This window comes from Plasmodium coatneyi, chromosome 1, assembly GCF_001680005.1.
Source record: "Plasmodium coatneyi strain Hackeri chromosome 1, complete sequence".
Classification (NCBI taxonomy): Eukaryota; Apicomplexa; class Aconoidasida; order Haemosporida; family Plasmodiidae; genus Plasmodium; species Plasmodium coatneyi.
In genome coordinates, this window is record NC_033556.1 from 691,068 (window position 1) to 709,660 (window position 18,593).

The 18,593-nt window shown below is 46.5% G+C and overlaps 5 protein-coding genes across 5 annotated transcripts; 2 read left to right on the forward strand and 3 right to left on the reverse strand.

Annotated features, from left to right (window-relative positions):
- Nucleotides 1-434: 434 nt before the first annotated feature.
- PCOAH_00001540 (Glycosyltransferase) lies at nt 435-983 on the reverse strand (the record flags this gene model as incomplete). Its single annotated transcript, XM_020056971.1, has 1 exon — nt 435-983. The coding sequence occupies one exon, from the start codon at nt 981-983 to the stop codon at nt 435-437; it is 549 nt and encodes a 182-aa protein (XP_019912495.1).
- A 1,087-nt stretch (nt 984-2,070) lies between these two features.
- Nucleotides 2,071-7,347, forward strand: PCOAH_00001550 (Uncharacterized protein; the record flags this gene model as incomplete). Its single annotated transcript, XM_020056972.1, has 3 exons — nt 2,071-6,785; nt 6,909-7,153; nt 7,283-7,347. The coding sequence occupies 3 exons, from the start codon at nt 2,071-2,073 to the stop codon at nt 7,345-7,347; spliced, it is 5,025 nt and encodes a 1,674-aa protein (XP_019912527.1).
- Nucleotides 7,348-7,544: 197 nt separating this feature from the next.
- On the reverse strand, nt 7,545-11,625 carry PCOAH_00001560 (Uncharacterized protein; the record flags this gene model as incomplete). The annotated part of the gene is made up of 9 exons (XM_020056973.1): nt 7,545-9,114; nt 9,223-10,139; nt 10,385-10,467; nt 10,530-10,646; nt 10,739-10,795; nt 10,916-10,996; nt 11,133-11,242; nt 11,294-11,406; nt 11,539-11,625. Coding segments are annotated over 9 exons (3,135 nt in total), but the record flags the coding sequence as incomplete, so codon positions are not given.
- Nucleotides 11,626-12,753: 1,128 nt separating this feature from the next.
- On the reverse strand, nt 12,754-14,331 carry PCOAH_00001570 (Uncharacterized protein; the record flags this gene model as incomplete). Its single annotated transcript, XM_020056974.1, has 1 exon — nt 12,754-14,331. One exon carries the CDS (start codon nt 14,329-14,331, stop codon nt 12,754-12,756), a length of 1,578 nt encoding a protein of 525 aa, XP_019912470.1.
- An 816-nt stretch (nt 14,332-15,147) lies between these two features.
- Nucleotides 15,148-18,213, forward strand: PCOAH_00001580 (AAA family ATPase; the record flags this gene model as incomplete). The annotated part of the gene is made up of 2 exons (XM_020056975.1): nt 15,148-17,911; nt 18,143-18,213. 2 exons carry the CDS (start codon nt 15,148-15,150, stop codon nt 18,211-18,213), a joined length of 2,835 nt encoding a protein of 944 aa, XP_019912399.1.
- Nucleotides 18,214-18,593: the final 380 nt, after the last annotated feature.

Here is an 18,593-nt window from a genome sequence, read left to right on the forward strand (position 1 = left end):
TTTAAGGAAGGTGGGGGTCGTCATTCCTCCCCCAAGGAGAGGAAAAGCCTAATCCCAATTTTTTTTTTTTTTTTTTTTTTTCAAGATGTGTTTTTTCTGCCCGTGCGATACTTCGCACCCATTTTGTTCCTAATTAGAGGAATGTAACCATTTGTGTGTTTTTCGTGTGGATTATTTTTTTTTCCCAAAGGTACATGATTTGCATCCCCTGTTGTGTTTTTTTAATTATCCACATCTGCTACTTCTAATATGACCAATTTTTTTTCATTTTTTTTTTCCCGTGTGTAGCAATGTCATTGCGCTGTTCAGCCGTTGCGACGTTATCGCATTAGCTGTTTTTTTCTACCCGTAGATTAGATGCGTAATTTTTTGTGAAACATCCATCCAAGCGGTTGTGCAGTTTGTTTGGCAACGTACCACTGCGCTGTGACCCGTTAGGCCACTCCGTCCATCACCTTGCGCAGATCCCGCAGGAACAGATCCGGCCGCGGGGCGGGGAAGGGCGTAAACGCGGGCGTCTGCAGACAGTGCAATACCCGATCCCGCAAGTCCCCCAAGCATTCGCACACCTCCAAGTAGTTCATCGAACGTAAAAATCTTGCAAACTCCAACTGGTGGTTATCCATTAATTTGTCGTTTACTACTATTAGCATTTTCTTCTTCATACGTAACCCTTGGACGGTAGTCCCTGCGCCAGCATGACTTAAAATAAGGTCAGCCTTTTGAAAATTCTTTAGTAAGTCCTTTTTGTATCGAAAGAACTTCACCCGTTTTAGGAATTCCTTGTTATTGCTGCTATGTCTGTAGGTCAATTTTGGTTCGTAGGTGCCCTCCCCAATCTGGATGCTCATTTTGGCGAAGCCTTCACGTCGGAGGAAGCTGTGGAAGTCCTTCGTGTCGATGTGCCTTATTAGATCATCGAATTTGTGCGACCCTACCGTGACAAACAGAATTTTGTTTCCTCCGTCTTTTGCTCCCTCCATTTGGGCTTGCTCCTCTTGGGGTACGTGCACCTTGGCCACAAACATCGTCCTCCCTTTGAAAGGCTTCTTCCAAGGAAAGGGTACCACTACGTTTCACTCTTGCGCGATGTTGATTGGAGGGGTAGGAAAAAAAAAAAAAAAGGCCCCACGTGGGGCACATAAAAAGGAGGAGAGATTTTCCGATGGGTTCAGTTCATCAGAAGGTACGCGCATAAGTAGGCTCCACCGGAAGATGCTTTTGGGTGTGTGTGTGGTATTTGTGCGAACCGTTCGCACGAAATATAAACGCCTTATTCAGCGTCAGGAGAGTGTGCATTCCACACAACTGCCTGTTGATTCGTTTTATTAGAAAGAAAAAGGGTTGCACACTATTTTTGTGCATCTCATGACTGTTCGCATGAACGTTTGGTGGGCTCCTCTCCCCCCATATCGCTTACACACAAACTACACATGTGCTAATGTGCCCGCTTTTAGGGGTGGGTGGAAAACCCCGTGTGAACAGCTGCGTGCATGCCCAAATGGCGTAGACGGTTTCGTCTGTTGGGGTGGGGGATTCCCTTGGAAAATGCCGGGGCATATCTTTGGTCGGTCTCGAATTACACACTGGGAACCCCGCATGAGTCCCTTTTTTAACTGCCACATTGGCCATATTTCATCATCATGCTTTTGTTTTGTTTTGTTTTATTTTATTTCATTTTTTTTTTTTTTTAAACACTAATTTCCGAACAGCTGCACACAATTTGCCTTTTTCGCCTGAAGAACTTGGCTATTTTGTTAAAAAAAAAAAAAAATCCCCCAAAAGGGTCTTTTTCGCCTGCACGTTCAGAAAAAAAAGGGCGCAACGAAGCAACACACAATGGGCAGAACATTGAGGCAGACGTGAATACCCCTTCCGATTAAACTGGTGTAAACGAAGGGATCGCCCTGGGGAAGAAGGTCCCCAAAGGAAGGTGGACAATCACGCCTTGGACAACCGCTTGTGGGACAGTCCCAAGGTGACCACCCCGTTCGAGGCAACGCAACTGGCACGGTGGCCACTCCGCCGGGCCGCACATGCCGAACAAGTTCCCCCCGCCGATGCCCCAAAATGAACTTCGCAAAGAAGACGCAGTACAACATCAAGGTGGATATACACGAAGTGAAGGACCTGAGCTTCCGCGAAAGCGCCAACGAAAAGGAGATCATCCCCAACCCCTACGTCCAAGTCACAGTAAACAATGAAAAGAAAAGCACGCCGAAGAAAAACCAAGCAGTGAACGTGGCATACAACACGTCCTTCAACTTTTCCATGGATTTGACAGATTACCTTTTTCAGCGAACCAGTGTAGACGTGTGTGTGTTACACAAGTATACAATACAAAGTGCTCTCATTGGAAAATGCTCCTTCGGGTTAAATTACGTCTACTCCAAAGCGCAGCACTGGCTGTATAGAATTTGGGTAAGGTTAAGGAACCCAGATTTACCCCTCGACGAAGTTGGGTTTTTGCTCATTTCTGTGGGGGTTTATGGTCCGGGGGATTCCATTCCAATCATTAACGATAGTGTCAAAACAAACATAGGTGACTCTGTGAATGCGTCAAATGCAGGTGGATTAGCAGCAGGTGGTGATCCCGCTTCCGCTGCTGCTGAAGGAGGGGGAGAAGAAGGGGATGACAACGCCGAGTTCGGGGGAAACAAAGGACTAGACATACACATTACGCACTATGACCTATGTGTAAATATCTTCCGAGGACAGGACATGGATTTTATCGGAAGCAGTATGTTATTTTCCAACACGTTGGAACCCTATGTGAAGGTAACCCACAACGGGTTCGAGGAGAGTACCAAGGTTATTAGAAATGACCCGAACCCGGTGTGGAACCTGAGTGTACACATCCCTACATGTACCCCATGTTATGACAAAAATATAATTATAGAGTTGGTGAACGGAGAACATAATGGGGTGGTGATGCTGAGCGTTTTGCTAGACTTGTTTGAAATTTTGAAACGGGAACTGCACCCAAGATGGTATAATATATATTACAATCCTCAGAATCAAATTGCCCCGAGAAGTAGTATATATAATCAGAACGTAACTGCTAATGCACCCAGTGTAACACATAGTAGTAATGCCCCGACATCTACTAATGCACTAGGGAATTATCTCTTCTCAGCGACCGCGGAAAAGATATTCAAAAATGCAACACAAGGAATCAATATAAATGAAATTCTGGGAGTGACCAAAATGCAGAATATGTTTTCCTACGATGAAAATTTGAAAGAGTTTTACCTCTACGGTGGAAGAATCTTCCTGAGTGTAAATGCTACGAAAACGCATGCACCAGGACCTATACGGATTAAGTCAGCCAGGGTAGAACCAGACCCACCGAATAAAGAGTTCATTTTTTGCGCCGACATTTATGAAATATTATCTGTCCGGAGTAATCACAACAAGGGAGGAAACTACAACTCAGAGAATCTCCAAGGGGCTTACAACAAAACGTATGATGGAAATGGGGACAGCATTGTATGTGTGTGTGGATTGGGTCCACATAAACTGAAGACGTGTGCACTGCTCCCAAACGAAGTAGGGTCCTATGTCCTGAATGAGAGTGCAGGACGGATGAATGAATTTAGAATTTTCCTCCCACAAAATAATACGGATCAGATATATGATATTTTCCTTTACATCTACGTGAAGTCTAATCTTGCCGTGACCGATTGGATAACTACCCGGAGGAGTGTATACAATACAGCTGGTGGAGTGAACAATAATAGAGACTTATATAACACAGGAGATGCAAACAAAAGTATGAAGTTCAACCATATGAGTTCCATAAACAAGCAGTCAGAAGATCTTTTCAATGACACCGATCTTATGAGTAATTACAAGCTAAGTAGTTATGTGCGAATCCCTTTTAAGTACCTCCTCCTTAGTGAGAATAAGCCGAAATGGTTTTCCATGAAAAATGTGGACACTAATGTGCACGATTATAGCATCTCGTTCTATGCGAACCTGGTTCCCTTCCATTTGTTTAAGAAAAGGCAGGAACGATTGGAATACAAATTGGCTAGGTATTTCTTCCGAGCGTTAATATATGAGGGGTTGCACTTCCCCGCGAAGGGTTATGACTCCTTTCCAGATCCTTACATAAAAGTTGAACTGGCAGGACAGACGATAAAGACAAGCACCATTTTGCACACACTGAACCCAAATTATTATGAAGCCTATGAGGTGGAAGTGATTCTCCCAACCAACTTGAACCTAGCTCCAGATATATCCATTGAAGCCTTTTCTGTAAATAAAACGTTCCTCTATAATGACGATGATATCCTACTAGGTTCTTGTACCTACCCTATTATGAAGGTACCCATCGAATGGAAGCGTTCTCCTGTTTGGGTAAATTTAAAATCTTCCCAATATAAAAAATGTAAAGCGAAGCTTCTGGTTGGGTTTGAGTTAGTCCCCTTGGAAAGAGTGCTAGACGATAGTTACCCTTTTTATGACGATATAAGACCATCCACCTTACCAGGACACGTGTCTCTCTTCCTTGTTGGTATACGTATGTTCAAACCGTTGAAGAATCCTTCTGTGACAGTTTGCTTTGGGAGGGACGTAGACGATACGTCTCAGTTTCTCTGGCACGAAACGGTTAGTAAAGTTATATCTGGGAAGGAAGGCAACTGGAATTTTTTGAAATATTTTTCCCTAGATGTTGCCTTACCGAAGCGGATGCAACACCATAGTTTTTTGGAAGTCCGTGTGGAAGACAAAGAACTAGCTTCTGGGTTCACTTCCACGGGGGGAAATGCCTCCCAGTCGGCCAAGGCCACGAACAATAACAACCTAATTGGTACCGCGTATATTACGCTGAACCCGTTATTACCATGGTTAGATAAATATGAAAAGAACGAATGCGTTGAATTATTTAAGTTGCATCTGTTGGAGGAGGTTCTAATGGAAGATGCGGAGAGGGCACGCAAATCTTACAACACTGCTCTGGTGTATAAGAAGAGTTCCATGGTGTCGAGGAAAATTACGAATGTTCTGTTTGACGGTGAGGGGGGGGACGAAGGAGGTGCAACGGATGACGAGGGGGATGGAGGACCCGGTGGGGGAGGATTCCACGCGTTGTCTTTGAATGTTCTGGAGGAGGGTGCTTCGGAGGAAGGTGCGTCCGAGGCGGGAGACACAAGGGCAGATGATGAGGTCGTCACGGAAACGGCGATTGAGTTAGGCGGGGGGGACTTCGACCCGGAGGAGGGAGACGAAACGATCCGATCGGGGAATCCTCCCGGGGAGGTGCATGGTGGGGAGAACCCAAATGGGGACATACCAAATGGGGAAGTAGCAGATGAAAAAAGTCCAGACAAGAAATGTCCTGACAAGAAAAGTCCTGACCAGAAGAACAACCTGAGCAGGAAGAAGAAGAGAAACATGAAAAAGTTCATCAATAAGGAGTACGTGCCTTATAACGACCCCGATTTTGCAAACGTTCGGATAGAAGAGGCACTAGAACATGTGTGCTTCAAGACGAGCGAATATGTAAGCGATCCAGGTGTAAGTGCAGAGGAAAACGACCACGGGGAGAATGACAGCAATGCTAGTCAGAGGAAGATAAAGTTGAAAGATATGCACTTTTTCAAAGGGAAGAACCACGATGAAGGGAAGGAAAAAAACGCACAAGTGGGTAGGAAGGAGAGAAAAACCATTCACGGGTTCAGTGAAGAAGCACTAAACTTCCAGTTATCGATAGCAGGAGATGATGAACAGGAAGAAATACAAAGAGATGAGATGCTCTACGAGTATGAAGTGGACATGAATGTAGATGACCTCCCTTACCTACGCGCAACGATATTTAGATGCACCGATTCGGGAATACCAGAAGCGGTAGGCTACCTAAAATATCTATGCAACGTATACGACGATAAGACCATTCATCTGAAAAAGGAGATGCTAAGAAAGTGCCAAAAATTGGTGAACGAGTATAAGCAGACGCGTAACCTAGTCGTTAGAGCATATATCATTCAAGCAAGAGGATTGAACCCCCCATCCGGTGCAACAGACATAACCACCTACGTGTGGATTAAGAACAGCAACGAAATTACGAACATACCTGGAGGGTTATCACATAACATTAAGGACACAGGGCATATTAAAAGACAGGGGTATAAGCCCGAATTCAATAGATCCTACCAACTGTTGTGTTCCTTTCCAGATGAGTCTATCATCCAAGTGTGCATAATGAACCAGGGTTCCTTATCCGATGAGGTCATTGGTTATACCTACATCGACATGGAGGACAGATATTTCAATCCGAGGATTAGACAACTCATGATGGATGACGGAATGCCCATCGAGTTAAGATCACTGAAGTTAGAAAACAGTACCATTTCTCATGGGTCCTTAAGGTGCTGGTTTGAAATTTTCACAGAAGAATTTGCTCAAAGGAACCCAGTAAAAATTCTATGCTCCAATGAACCCGACGACTACCAACTCAGGGTAGTAATCTGGAAAGTCAGCAATGTTGCTATGGATGAAAGTCCCACCATTAGTCTGTTCGTTAGATGCATCTACATGGATGAAGAATTGGAAGACAAGAGAGACACCGACACGCACTACAATAGCAAGGATGGAAAAGCTGTGTTCAACTGGCGCTTTGTGTATAATGTTAAGATTCCTACGAATGCCACCAATGTGAAGGTGCAGGTGCATAACTACGCCTTGCTGTCTTCTAGCGAACCCATCGGCGAGGCCACCCTCAATCTGGCTGCACACTTTTACCGTGCTAGGAAGAAGCGGGGTCTCTACCACATCCCCAGGTTGGTACACGGTCAAACTGCTAAGCCAAACATTCCGTATGAAAACACCCCCTTGTGAAGGAACACGTTTGTAACGGCCTAGCACATAAGCCCGTTACCTATTGCCCCTTGTTCCCCCTTCAGATTCTGGCTGCAGTGCAAGCACCCCGCCCACAAGAACAGGGTGCGTGGCAGCGTCGAGGTCGAGGCGTGCATTCTCCCAAAAGCGGAGGCGGAGGTCGACCCCGTCGGCAACGGCAGGGACGAACCCAACAAGGACCCCTTCCTCCCCCCGGTTACGGAGAACAGGACCTACGTCGATTGGGTCACCATCAACGAGAAGTTCGGTGCCGCCACGGCGTCGATCATGCACGGATTGAAGTGGACAGGTGGGCCAACCCTAACTCATTGCGGTAGACGAACCAGTTGTCCGTTTTGCACAACTGGCGTGCCGCGCGCAACTACGAAAAAAAAGTTAATATTCTTTGCGTACATGTAAATCGTTCCACCCCCTGCAGGTGTCTGGATCGTTGTGGCCGTCGTGGTCGTTGGTGTGTTTTTCCTCCTCATCCTTTTGAAGTGACCGCGTGATGGGGGTGCGTCAGGAGGTACTCTCCAGGTGTTACTAAATCAGCAGTTACTAAATCAGGATTTACTAAATCAGGATTTACTAAATCAGTAGTTACTAAATCAGCAGTTACTAAATCAGTAGTTACTAAACTAGTGCTTCCCCTACGGGAATTACTAAACCGGTGCCTCTGTTCAAGCTCCACCCCCTCAGCGGTAGAGGTAGAAGAAGGCCAGGTAATCCAGGACCCCAATCCGCCTGCGTTCAAATGTTTGGTAATTCCGCAGAACACATTCATTCATGTGGGAAACGCGCTTAGCAAGGTTCCACATTTTTTTATAAATGGGAATGTACTGTCGGTTTTTTGTCCTTATTTTGTAGAGGTAGGTTGCATTTTCGCAGAGGAGAGTTACGGCTGAGTCGAGATCCCCTGGGTGGAATGTTCTTCTGATCGTTTGGCCGGCGTGTGGGCCATCCGTTGGGGGTGCATCGGAAAGGTCGGTTGCGTTGGTTGCATTGGTTGTATTGTTTGCATTGTATGCGTTGGGTGATTCCTTCATTCGAGGGGCACCCCCTTCGTAGTAGAACCCGTCGTCCAGCGCAGAACCCGCCACGACCACCAGGAGGTCCATGTTCTGGTACAGATTGAGGATGTCGGCCCGTGCAGACGACGAAGGCGTGTCTAGCAGGAAGTAGATATACGAAGTAATCATCTGCATGCGCTTCGCAATGGGGACGAAGGGATCCAAAATGGGAAGGGTCACGTAGGGGTGGTCAGTCTGATCAGGTCGGTCGAATCCGTTCGGGAAGGTGATCAGCTGGATGGCTTTCTTATACAGTTCGTGCGCCTTCTTCATATCGCGCATATCGTAGTCGTAAAACTCGGCCAGGTGGAAAAGAGTGTCCAGGTTGTGCCCCTGTTGGGGTGGTTCATCAGAGGGGTGGGTACCCACGGAGAGAAGATCACCCTCCCTGAATGGAACTGGATTTTTTTCCCCGAGGAAGGACCACTCCACGAACTGGTAAAGTGCGAATCCAATTTTGTTGTATCGGAGGATATCGAGGTGGGATCTAGCCACATCTACAATGTGTTTCTTGCATTTAGAATCCGTTTTAATGCATCTGGAAATCCAGGGGGTGTAGAACCTCATATCAGCGTATTTCTCCTCATCGAACTGCTCATAGGGAGAATCGTCGAGAACATCATCTGTCGGGTCAAAATAAATGACGCTGAACTTTCCGTTTCGGTAAAGGGTCTTATAGTTCCTGTCGTCGTATAGCACTCGCTGGCAGAACCTCATACTTGTTTTGTCTCTACATCTGGCATAGTCTGAACCCACTAACTCAGCAATGCTAAATGCATTGGGCACTTGGGTAGATGTAGAAGCGCATCTAAAAATATTTGCCACGAAATAGCGCACCTTATATCTATCGTAGTAGTACCTTTTCGCATCACTGAAAGGTAAGCATGAGGAGAACATGTAGTAATCCTGCACTCTCCTTCGCATGGCTACATTTTCGTATTGTGGGTTCAGAACCATCTTAAAGTTGGTTGTCGATCTGAGGAAGCTAGATGTAGGGATGTCTGTAATAATGGGTTCACCTTCCTTCAAATTCTGCCGAAGCCACACAACCAGATCTAAGTTCTTCTCTATGTTGACTGGGTCGTTTTCGGCGAGGTTGATGTATTCGTAGGTTGGGAAGTATTTTGCAAATGGGTACGCGCATTCTAGCAGGCAGATCGCCTGGATGACTAGACGGGACAGGTTCTTCTTGCTGGTCCTACGGGGGGAGGAAAGTGATGCACCGTTCGGGGGTGTATCGTTCAGTGGTGTATTGGGCATGTGTGGAGTGCCCAACGTGATGAGCGCGTAGATGCGTCTGCCATACCCGAGGTGGAACAAATTTTCCCGTGTGACACTGTAGATGTCCCCAAGAAGGTGTGGAGACCCCACTAGACTGCTAAGCAGACACATCAGGGGCAGGGCCAGGACACGCAACCGAGAGATGATTAGCATGAGCAGGGCGAAAAATATGAACTGAATCACCAGGTAGAAGAACTGCACGTGGAAAACTTCGAAGCGGACCTTTACCCCGTTGTCGTAGCGGGCCCCTTTGTCACGTCTTGGTTGTTCATCGCTTTTCTCCCCTTTGGAATTCCCCCCTCGTCTAGCCCTCCAAACGGATGTAACATAATTCACCACGTAGAGGAGCAGAATCAAAGTAAGAAAGACGAAGTAGTCGAAGAGGGAGGTCTGCTTTATCATGCCAAACATGTACTTGGTGAAGGGATTGAATTCTGAACCCAAACTGTAGATCATGCTGTCGAAGTCGTGGCTACTTAGATGCAGACGCACTTTTAGAAGAGACAGAACGTGAGAATCATCCTTTTCCATTCCGATGGTAGTCAGTCGAAGGAGGAGGAAAATCGCTATAGATGTGAACCCCTTCTTCAGCATGAACCCCACTTGGCTTCGTAAGTGATCGAACTGGAGGGGCAACGCTGTGCAAGAGGGGTCAATCCTATGCTGGGCACCATCCCTTCGGTTAGAAACGGGTTCAGGTCTTTCATCATGGGTTCTACCACCTCCCCGTCGGTAAATCCCATTCGTGATAATCAGCGCAGCCAACACGAATGGCAAGTAGGTGCATAGCAAATAACGCGGGAAGAAGGTCACTACGAGGGAAACTACGTAGGAGCAGGATAATGTGACGAGGATTCTGTGGAACTCCTTCTGAATGTCAAATCCGAGGAGGTCTAGTCCGAACAGAGCAACCACATGGGTCAGCGTCACGAAAACGGAAAACTGCCAGGTGATGAAAAAGAGGAAGGACGACAGGAAGAGGCAGACCAGGTAAGCGGTACGTTTTTTCTGCGTGTGTGTGTGTGGGGGTAGGATTCGATGTAGAGGCTGTCAGAGCATCAAAGGAGGGGGAGACGCCAATTAGGGTGATGTCCATGCGGTAGGTAGAGACACCCACAAGGTGGGGCAAACACTCCTGTTTCAATTGGTTTTCTTTTTTTTTTTTTTTTTTTCCATTTTTTTGTCACCTTCCTCTCCCGTAAAATGGCATAAATGAGTAGGATGTTGCACCACATGTAGACTGAGGAGAAATTCTCTCTCAGTGGGAACGCTGCAGGGGAGAGTAGATGTGTCAGAGAAGTATATTATGTTGGCACCACCTAGCTCTGCTACCCCCCCTTGGTGGGGGGCCACACTCCAAGAACCCACCCGATAATCGCATGATGAATTTCTCCCTATAGCAGGAAAAAAAAAGCATTAAAAAAATGACGCCCGAAATGTAGGACCGTCCTGAGAAGGGGAATGGACAAAAGGGGCAGATCAATAGCGGAGGAGGAGAAAAGGAAAAAAATCACTCCTTTGGGGGGAGTTCCCCTTTTTACCCAAATAAACGGCGAAAAAGAATAAGACGCTGACGCTGGCAGATTGGGAAAGCAGAACTGAAAGGGAAAAAGGGAAAAAGGTCCACTATTTGCGGTGAAGAAACTACATTTGTTTCACAAACGACAGGAACGAATGGATGAACAGCATGTTCCCTCTTATCCCCCTCGAGGACATACCTGCGTAGACGTAAAAGTTGAAAGGAGTTAAGAAGTGCTCCTTTAAATTGAACATCCTCCAGACTGTTCCGAGGACAATTTCTGAGGGTAGAAATGGGGGGGTAGTCGTGTCTACAGGGGGGACATGTCATTTGTGTGCGTGATGAAAGGATAGGAGAGTGTAAAAAGGAACCACCTCATATAAGTGGAAGAACCCTTGGAGGAATTTTCTGCCCACCTGGGTAAATGTTAAAACGCCGAATGGCATTGATCGTGTTGGGGTGTTCGCTTCTGTCATCGTATCTGAAGGGAAGTCGGTGAGAGGTGATCAGCTTTGTGTGATCACCACTGCGTAGTGATATGTGAACGGGGAGGAAAACACTCTGGACGGGTTGTCACTTGTCCTCTCGGGGCCTTCCCCAATTGTGCGCAGAGTACATGAGCAGCTTGATGCCCTCCAGGTAGGTCTCCGATTTCACGATGTCATCATAGAAGGAAAAATAAAAGGATTCCTGTGAAGTGGAGAAAGTAAACCCGCACCATCCGTATGTTTGAACTTTGCAACACAGACAACAGTGGTGCTTCGCTGAGCATGTCACGTTGGTCGTCACGTTTGTCGTCACGTTGGTTCACGAAGTTGGTACCTCCGAATAGAGGGACAGTTTTTGCTCTTCATAGTTTCGATAAAAGGTGTATCGAAATCGTTTGTAGAAGGTAAGCTTCACGAAGAGGCTGCACGGGGGGCATCAGTGAGCAGGGGACAAATGTAGACAGCTAAATGGTCTGTACAGGTGAGCCACCATAACATGCTGCTCTGCCGTAGGAGGGGACCACTTTATCAAGAAAATTATTATAGACCCTCTGTCTGTTCACGCATCTACACGATTGTGTAGCAAGTTTATTTGTGATCTGCTCAAAGGAGAGAGTCACACGGGAAATGCTTCGACGCATCGATGTGTCGATGCGTGGATGTGTTACCACACGAGCAAGGAGAAAAGAAAAAGCTTCAGTTTGCACGTTTCCATTGGGAGCGCGCATGTTGAATGGGACGTGCTGCGTTTCGTTGTGTTGTGTTGTGTTGTCTTGTGTGTATTTTTTTTTGGCAAGAAGGGCGAACGTGCAACTTGCTCCTGTGCTCAACCAGTTTGGTCCGGAAAAAGGAGCAACCGCAACTGCGGGCGTTCCCACGGCGGGATGTAGACAAAAAATGCTTCAATGAGCCGATGAGCGTAGTGATAAAAAGGGCAAGTTGTCACCAAGACAATAAAAAAAAAAAAAAAAATGAACTATGGTGATAGTCGTCGTGGAAGACACCCGTGAAGTTCCAATCAAGGGGGCAAAGACTTTTTCTCCTTTTTACCACAATTCCCTTAATGGAGCATATCGCGGAAGTGTAGAATGTCTTCACTGAGATCGTCCACACTGGGGGAGGAAGTTTAGACAAACGTGGGGCATCGAGAAAGTTGGCAACATTGCAGGTCAGTCATTCCTGTCTAACCATGCGGTAGCAACAACATGTACAAACACACACACAAAAAAAAAGTGCTCACAGAATTTAAAAAAAAATTTAGACAGGTGTGCAAAGGAAGCTTTAGTAACTGCGACAAAAAAAGAAAAAAAAGGGGACTTATTGGTATGCTACACGAGCAGTAAATACAAATTGTGACAAAAAAAAAAAAAAAAAAAAAAAAAAAAAAAAATTGCGTGGTAGGTACATTGGGATAAAACTGCCCGGTCTTTTTTTTTTTTTTTTTGAAGGGTTATCACGGGCTTGCACAATAATCGGCCAGCGCGGTGAACAGCGATATCAGGACAATGTTAGCAAGCATGGCACCACTTTACTGTCTACCCGTTTTGCTTCACAAGTAGGCCAGCACGTTGGGGTCCCCGAACAGGCCGGCGTCCCCCTCGTCCATCCCCACATAGCAGTTGCAAAAGTGCTCTCTCCTGTTTTGGTTAGCCTCGTGGGGAGTCATCACAGAGTCGGAAAAATATTCGATCGAGTGGGTGTCCAAGTGGGGGATGTCGTTACGCCCCGTGGCTATCCCCCCTTCGCCTCCACCAATCGATTGCTCTCTCAAGAGGGTAATCATTGCGGCAAATTGGGAGGGGGACAAAACCCTTGGCACGATCTTCTTCCTTCCGCTCTTCTTTAACAAAAGGTAGAAATGTTTTTCGCAGTGTGGGCACACACATGCATACATTACAATTTTTTTAGACTTCACTAAGCATTTAAATTTTAACGAGGTCATGAGTTCGCTTTTCTCTTTGTCACTTGTGCACCTCCCATTTTGTTCTTCCTCTTTTTCACTGAAGAAGAAAATCCTCTTTACGTTATTCACAAAGTGGGAAAAGGGGTTGTATTTGTTCTCACTTTTGTTGGTAAAGAAGGCGAACATTTTTCCCTTCCTGATCCGATCAACGTACGAGTCGGCAGAACCTCTCTCGTCTTGCCTTTCCCTCTCATTATTATCGCTGTGATCGTCGTTTTCGCTGTCGTTGTTGTCGTTTCCGTTGTGTGGACCGACGGGGGGTATGGACTGACCATCCCCTGGGTGCAGGGACGACGCAGCAGAAATTTCACATTTTTTTTTATCTCCATTTCTACGTGCAATAGTAAAGTGACTCAATTGGTTAGCCACGCCCCGATCATCACGCATGCCGTTTGGCGAAGTGCCCTCTTCAAAGGAGTGTAAAAATCCGCGTGTGTGGGGGGTTTCCCTCCCAACAGAATAGTACGAACGGTTTGGCTTTACCGTGGAGTTTTTTTTTTCGTGGCTTCTTCCCCCCCTTCCCACTTTTTGGCCCAAAAATTGGCTGTTCTTCCCTGGAGCAACCTTTTCCCTTTCGCCCTCCGCGTTCCACAGATCACCGCTACTGTGACCATGCGTTCCCCCCGAACAGTCACTCCAACTGGTTCCATCACGGGGAAAAGTTGTTGCCCCGCGTGTGGACTTCTTCCCTGATATTGGGTTACTGCCAAGTGGGGAAGCTCCACCAGGGGAACTACAAACATCGGAAAAGCCGACCTGTGCTTCTCTCCATAGAAGTTTGCTCCTCTTGTGAGGTGCCCCCTCCACGATCATATGAGACTCCCCCATGACGCAGTCCGAATGACGGCTCTCCGCATAACCACTGTAGCATCCATCCTGAGTTGCATTGTCGGGGTCCTCTAAAATTGTTTTCCAGGAAAAAATAATCCCACAGCTTTTTACAAAGACGCTGCTAGAGGTAGAAATGGGGACGCCATTATTGAGCAAATTACTGTCCACGTAAGAGTGGTACTTTTTTAGTAAAGAAGTGCTTATTTCAAATGACTTCCTCTCTTCTTCTACTCTCCTAATGTGTTTGCTTAACTGACTACACTCCTGTTCGATTTTCTTGAGGTGGTCTGCAATCTGCCTGGCATTTCGGCGCAACGTCTTTTTTTTTCTCATGGTTGGCTAAACGGAGTGGTGTGGACAAGAGGCACATTCCCAGGTTTCCGGTCAGTGCTGTTTCGTAATGTAGCTTCGTCTTTTTCATCGATCGTTTCTTCATTGATCGTTTCTTCATTGACGGTTTCTTCATCGACCTTTTTTCTCCCCCCCCCTCCAGTGTGTTCCTATTTCGCCATTTGAGTGTAACGTGCCATGTCACAGTTTAGCCCTTCCCCATGTGGAACATCCGTCTCTTTGCATCGTTTTCATTTCACTTGCGGGGAAGTCTCTCCTACCTCATCGCGTTGGTTATGCTGGTTTCGCTTCGTTTGTTTATTTGTTTATTTTTTATTATTTTTTTTTTTTTCACTTGATAATGTGTTGTTTGCTTAACAACTCCTGGGTCTTTCCCTCCGTAGGTTATATCCCCATTCATGCAAATGCGCTTCACTGTTTCATTTTTTTTTTTTTTTTTTTTTTTTTTCGCACAATGTTGACCGTGCAGTTGTAAGGAAGCTTTTTTTCCCTTCCCTTGGTGAGGTAAATTTTTTCTCTTCTTTTTTCAACCCCGCAAAAAGGAGGTACGCGCGTGTGAAGTTGGCCCTTCGGTGCACATACGAATGGTCCTGGTGGGGAAAAACGCAAGGGTGTGAATTGTAGGGAACTTGCCGTGCTTGCAATGTATCTTCGTTTGTTTTTTTTGCTGACCCAAACGGTAATCCCTTGCGTGTGTTTGTTCCTGGCAAGTCGATACATTACACGTGTGGCATGGGTTAAGAAGCAGAAACAAATCTGCCACGACGTCAGTCAATTTAACAACGTAGAGCAGTAAAAATGAGGAGGTCTCCAAACAGCAACCCGCCGATAGAGAATTTCTGCGTTTACTGCAGCAGCAATCAGACCTTCTCGTACCTTCGAAAATGGGACGAGGAGGAGGGAAGTTCGACGAAGGCTTCACCAAATGAGTACCAAAGGATTGTTTTGAAAAAAGCAGTCAAATACAAATGGGTAAAAAATTTGTCCTGCGCTGAGTGTTACCTGAATGTGGTGGAATACCTACGGAAGGGTGAACGCTCAGAGCAGCTAGGAGGAACATATAGGCGGAGAGATGAAGACGCAGGAGGTGCTTCTCCTTTGATAGGTAGCACCAACGGGGGAGAGTTCCCCACTGTAAACAGACGTTTTCGCAAAAATGAAATGCTCATGAGGGGGGCAAACTCCTTGGAGAGAAGGAACAGACGGAGATTTAAGCTGACATCATTTGTAGACAGGCATCACAGTCACGCCAAGGGGGACAAAACAGTTAAATCCGTTGAATCGGTTAAAGGGGCTAAAGTGGGTAAAGAGGAGGACTACCTGTTCAATGCCGCCGCCAGGGCGAAGTACTACCGAAGAGTGTCCAAAGTGTGGCTACGGAGGTTCCTGCGAAAGAGCGGCCCAGTATATAAACGTCTGGCAAAACAGCTAATAAATTTTCTCGTCATAAAAAACTTTCAAATCTTTGATGTAGAGTTGTGGAACAACTTTTTCAAAAAAAAAGTGACAAATCATATGAACACGAATTTGTACTTTCTCCTTGGCAAAGAAGGGAGCGAGAAGGAAAGATTCCTTGAAGATCTGTTTCTTTCCTTTCCTTTTATTTATCCCAGTGAGAGGGTTTATGTTGTTGACCTGGGCCAGTATGGGCGATGTCCAATCGTGAGTGACTGCAGGTATGCGGTCCATTCGGTGGGGACACCTAATTGGGGGGACTTACCTGTGAGGGGCAGTAGTATACCTAGCAGTGGGAGCAGTAGTACGCCTAGCATCGCTCATGGTGATACACAAAAACGCATTCCACACGTGAATAACATAATTTACCCCAATTTGAGCGAAATTATAGAGAAGGAGGAAGCAGTGAGAGGACTGACGCAGAGGAGAGGATCCCTTCAAGACATAGACCCCTGCAATGAAAACCTCGAATATATTTTGCTAGCCGTCACAAGGATAGCTCTTGTGAAACAGTTCGTTTGGGAGAAGCAGTTCCTCAGGGGGGTATCAATGTTGGTAGAGTCAAATCGACTGGGGACGCGGCATGCACGTAGAGGAGAGGCTACTAGGAAGTGCCCCCGAGTGGATAAACGAACCAGGGGACTGAACCTCTTCAACGGGGGCCACTCCTTCCTGTTAATAAAAAACTTGGACAAACTGAACGACCTGCAGATGCCCCCCCTGAGGAAAAGCTGCATCGTTCAGGTGCTTCTCAAATATGTGTACCTGTGGAAGGAGCTGAATTTAAATGTTCACGCGTTTGTTTTAGCGTCAGAAAGAGGGGGACACAAAACAGAGGCAGGAAACGCAGCAGAGGGGGGAATAGCAAATCCCCATTGTGTGAACCCCTTCAGCGAGTTTCTATCCAACTGTGCCACGTTTGAATTCCCCACGTTTGAGTTGCCCCCCTTCCTGCGCGAGGCGCAGAGACGCCAATACCTGGCCCACCTCTTTAAAGAGAAAGGGGTAAAGTGTTCCAAGGAGGACCTCCAACAAGTAGCGGAAATAACCACCAGCTTTAGCAAAGCGGACTTGGGAAAGCTGTGCAGAGATGAGTGTCGAGAGAGGTTTATTCATGCGGTGAGGCGAGGAGAAATGGTACGCAGCACGTCCGTGGGGGGGGGCAAACTGCTCATGGGCCAACTACCCAATGTGGGTGAACTACCCAATCTGTTGGAACAGTCTAAAGGGTTGTGTACCCAGGGGGGGACACCCCCTGAGAGCAACTTCTTCCACAAAACGTTGAATTTACAGACGGAGTCACATGCAGTCATCCGGACGCACGAGATTGAGTTGTACAAAGGGGAGAAGCGTGATCATCGGGAGAAAGTCTCCCACCCGAACGGTGACATCGATAGTGGTGTGACGCACGGATTGGACAGCGTCATAGCAGAGGAGGAGTTAGTAGGCAAACTGCGGGAAGAGGTGGTGCGCTTCTTCACTTCCACCTGTGAGAAGGATCACCCATGTAAGAAGGATCGTTCGGAACCCCCCACAGGCATATTACTCTACGGGAAGAGCGGGTCGGGAAAAACATTCCTTGCTCAGAAAATTATTGACGAATGCAACTGCACCTCCCTTGTGATAAACTGCTCCCACGTATTCAATAAAGTAATGGGAGAATCCGAAAAGTTTCTAAACGATGTTTTTGTGTATGCAGGAGGTAGGGTAGGATCATGTGTAATTCTGTTTGATGGGATCGAAAATATATGTTATAACACCAAGGGGTGTTCATCCCATGGGATGAGTAAATTTATGGAAAGGTTAAAGTTGTGTTTCTACCAACACTTGGATAGAATTCACTTCCAGAACAAGTGGGGATTGGACAGAAGGAGTGCCGGAAAAGTTCTAATCATAGCAACAACAACAGAGCTTACTAATGTGGATGATAATTTGCTAGTCGATCATCGTCTAAGACATGTGTTCTGCACGAAAGAGTTCCACCTTTGGAGAGACAGTGATGTGCTCAGACTGGTCCGCAGCTGCCTTCACCGATGTAACGTGCATGAGGACAGCTTCGTCCTTTCGGTGGAGTTTGAAAAATTTTTTAAAGAATACATTTTGAGTCGTAAGGGGAGACTCACTCCGCTGTGCGTTTCGAACATGTGCAGAGACGCAGTGGCTCGGCACGTGCGGAGGGTCCTCGCCTGTGCAGGTTAGTTGCAGGGGGGTGAGCCAACCGGTTGGGGTTCTCCGTATCGAAAAAATGAAAATAAAAAAAAAAAAAAATTTTTTTTAAATAAATAATTCGCTTAAGGTTAACTGAACATGCATCGTGTTGTGTGCCCCCTCCTCGTAGGACGAGAACCGACCGATGGGATCAGCGTGGAGGACTTTCTCTGGGCCGCCAAAAATGCCAACAACAGCTGAAGACCGGATCAACGTAAAGAGGGATGCACGTTCGGCAAATCGTTTCGCTTTAGAAGTAGGTGGATCTGCACAGCTGTTTTTTTTTTTTTTTTTTTCACGCCCAGATGGTTGTTATCCGTTGTGTTAAACCGGGGAAAAGTGAGAAAAACTTTGAATGTCCCTTTTTTTTTTTTTTTTTTTTTTTTTTCTCCTGAGGTGAGCGTTCATCAAGGTGTTTCTCACAATGAGGGGCGCGGCAAAGGGGAAGTGACGTGGAGAGAAGCGAATTAAGTTCCCCCATCCCGTTTGTCACCCTCCACGATGCCCTTTTCTTCCCCCTTAAAAATTAACTCTTTAACGCGGTGCGAGTAACATACCGATTGGTGAGGTTTCCCCCTTTT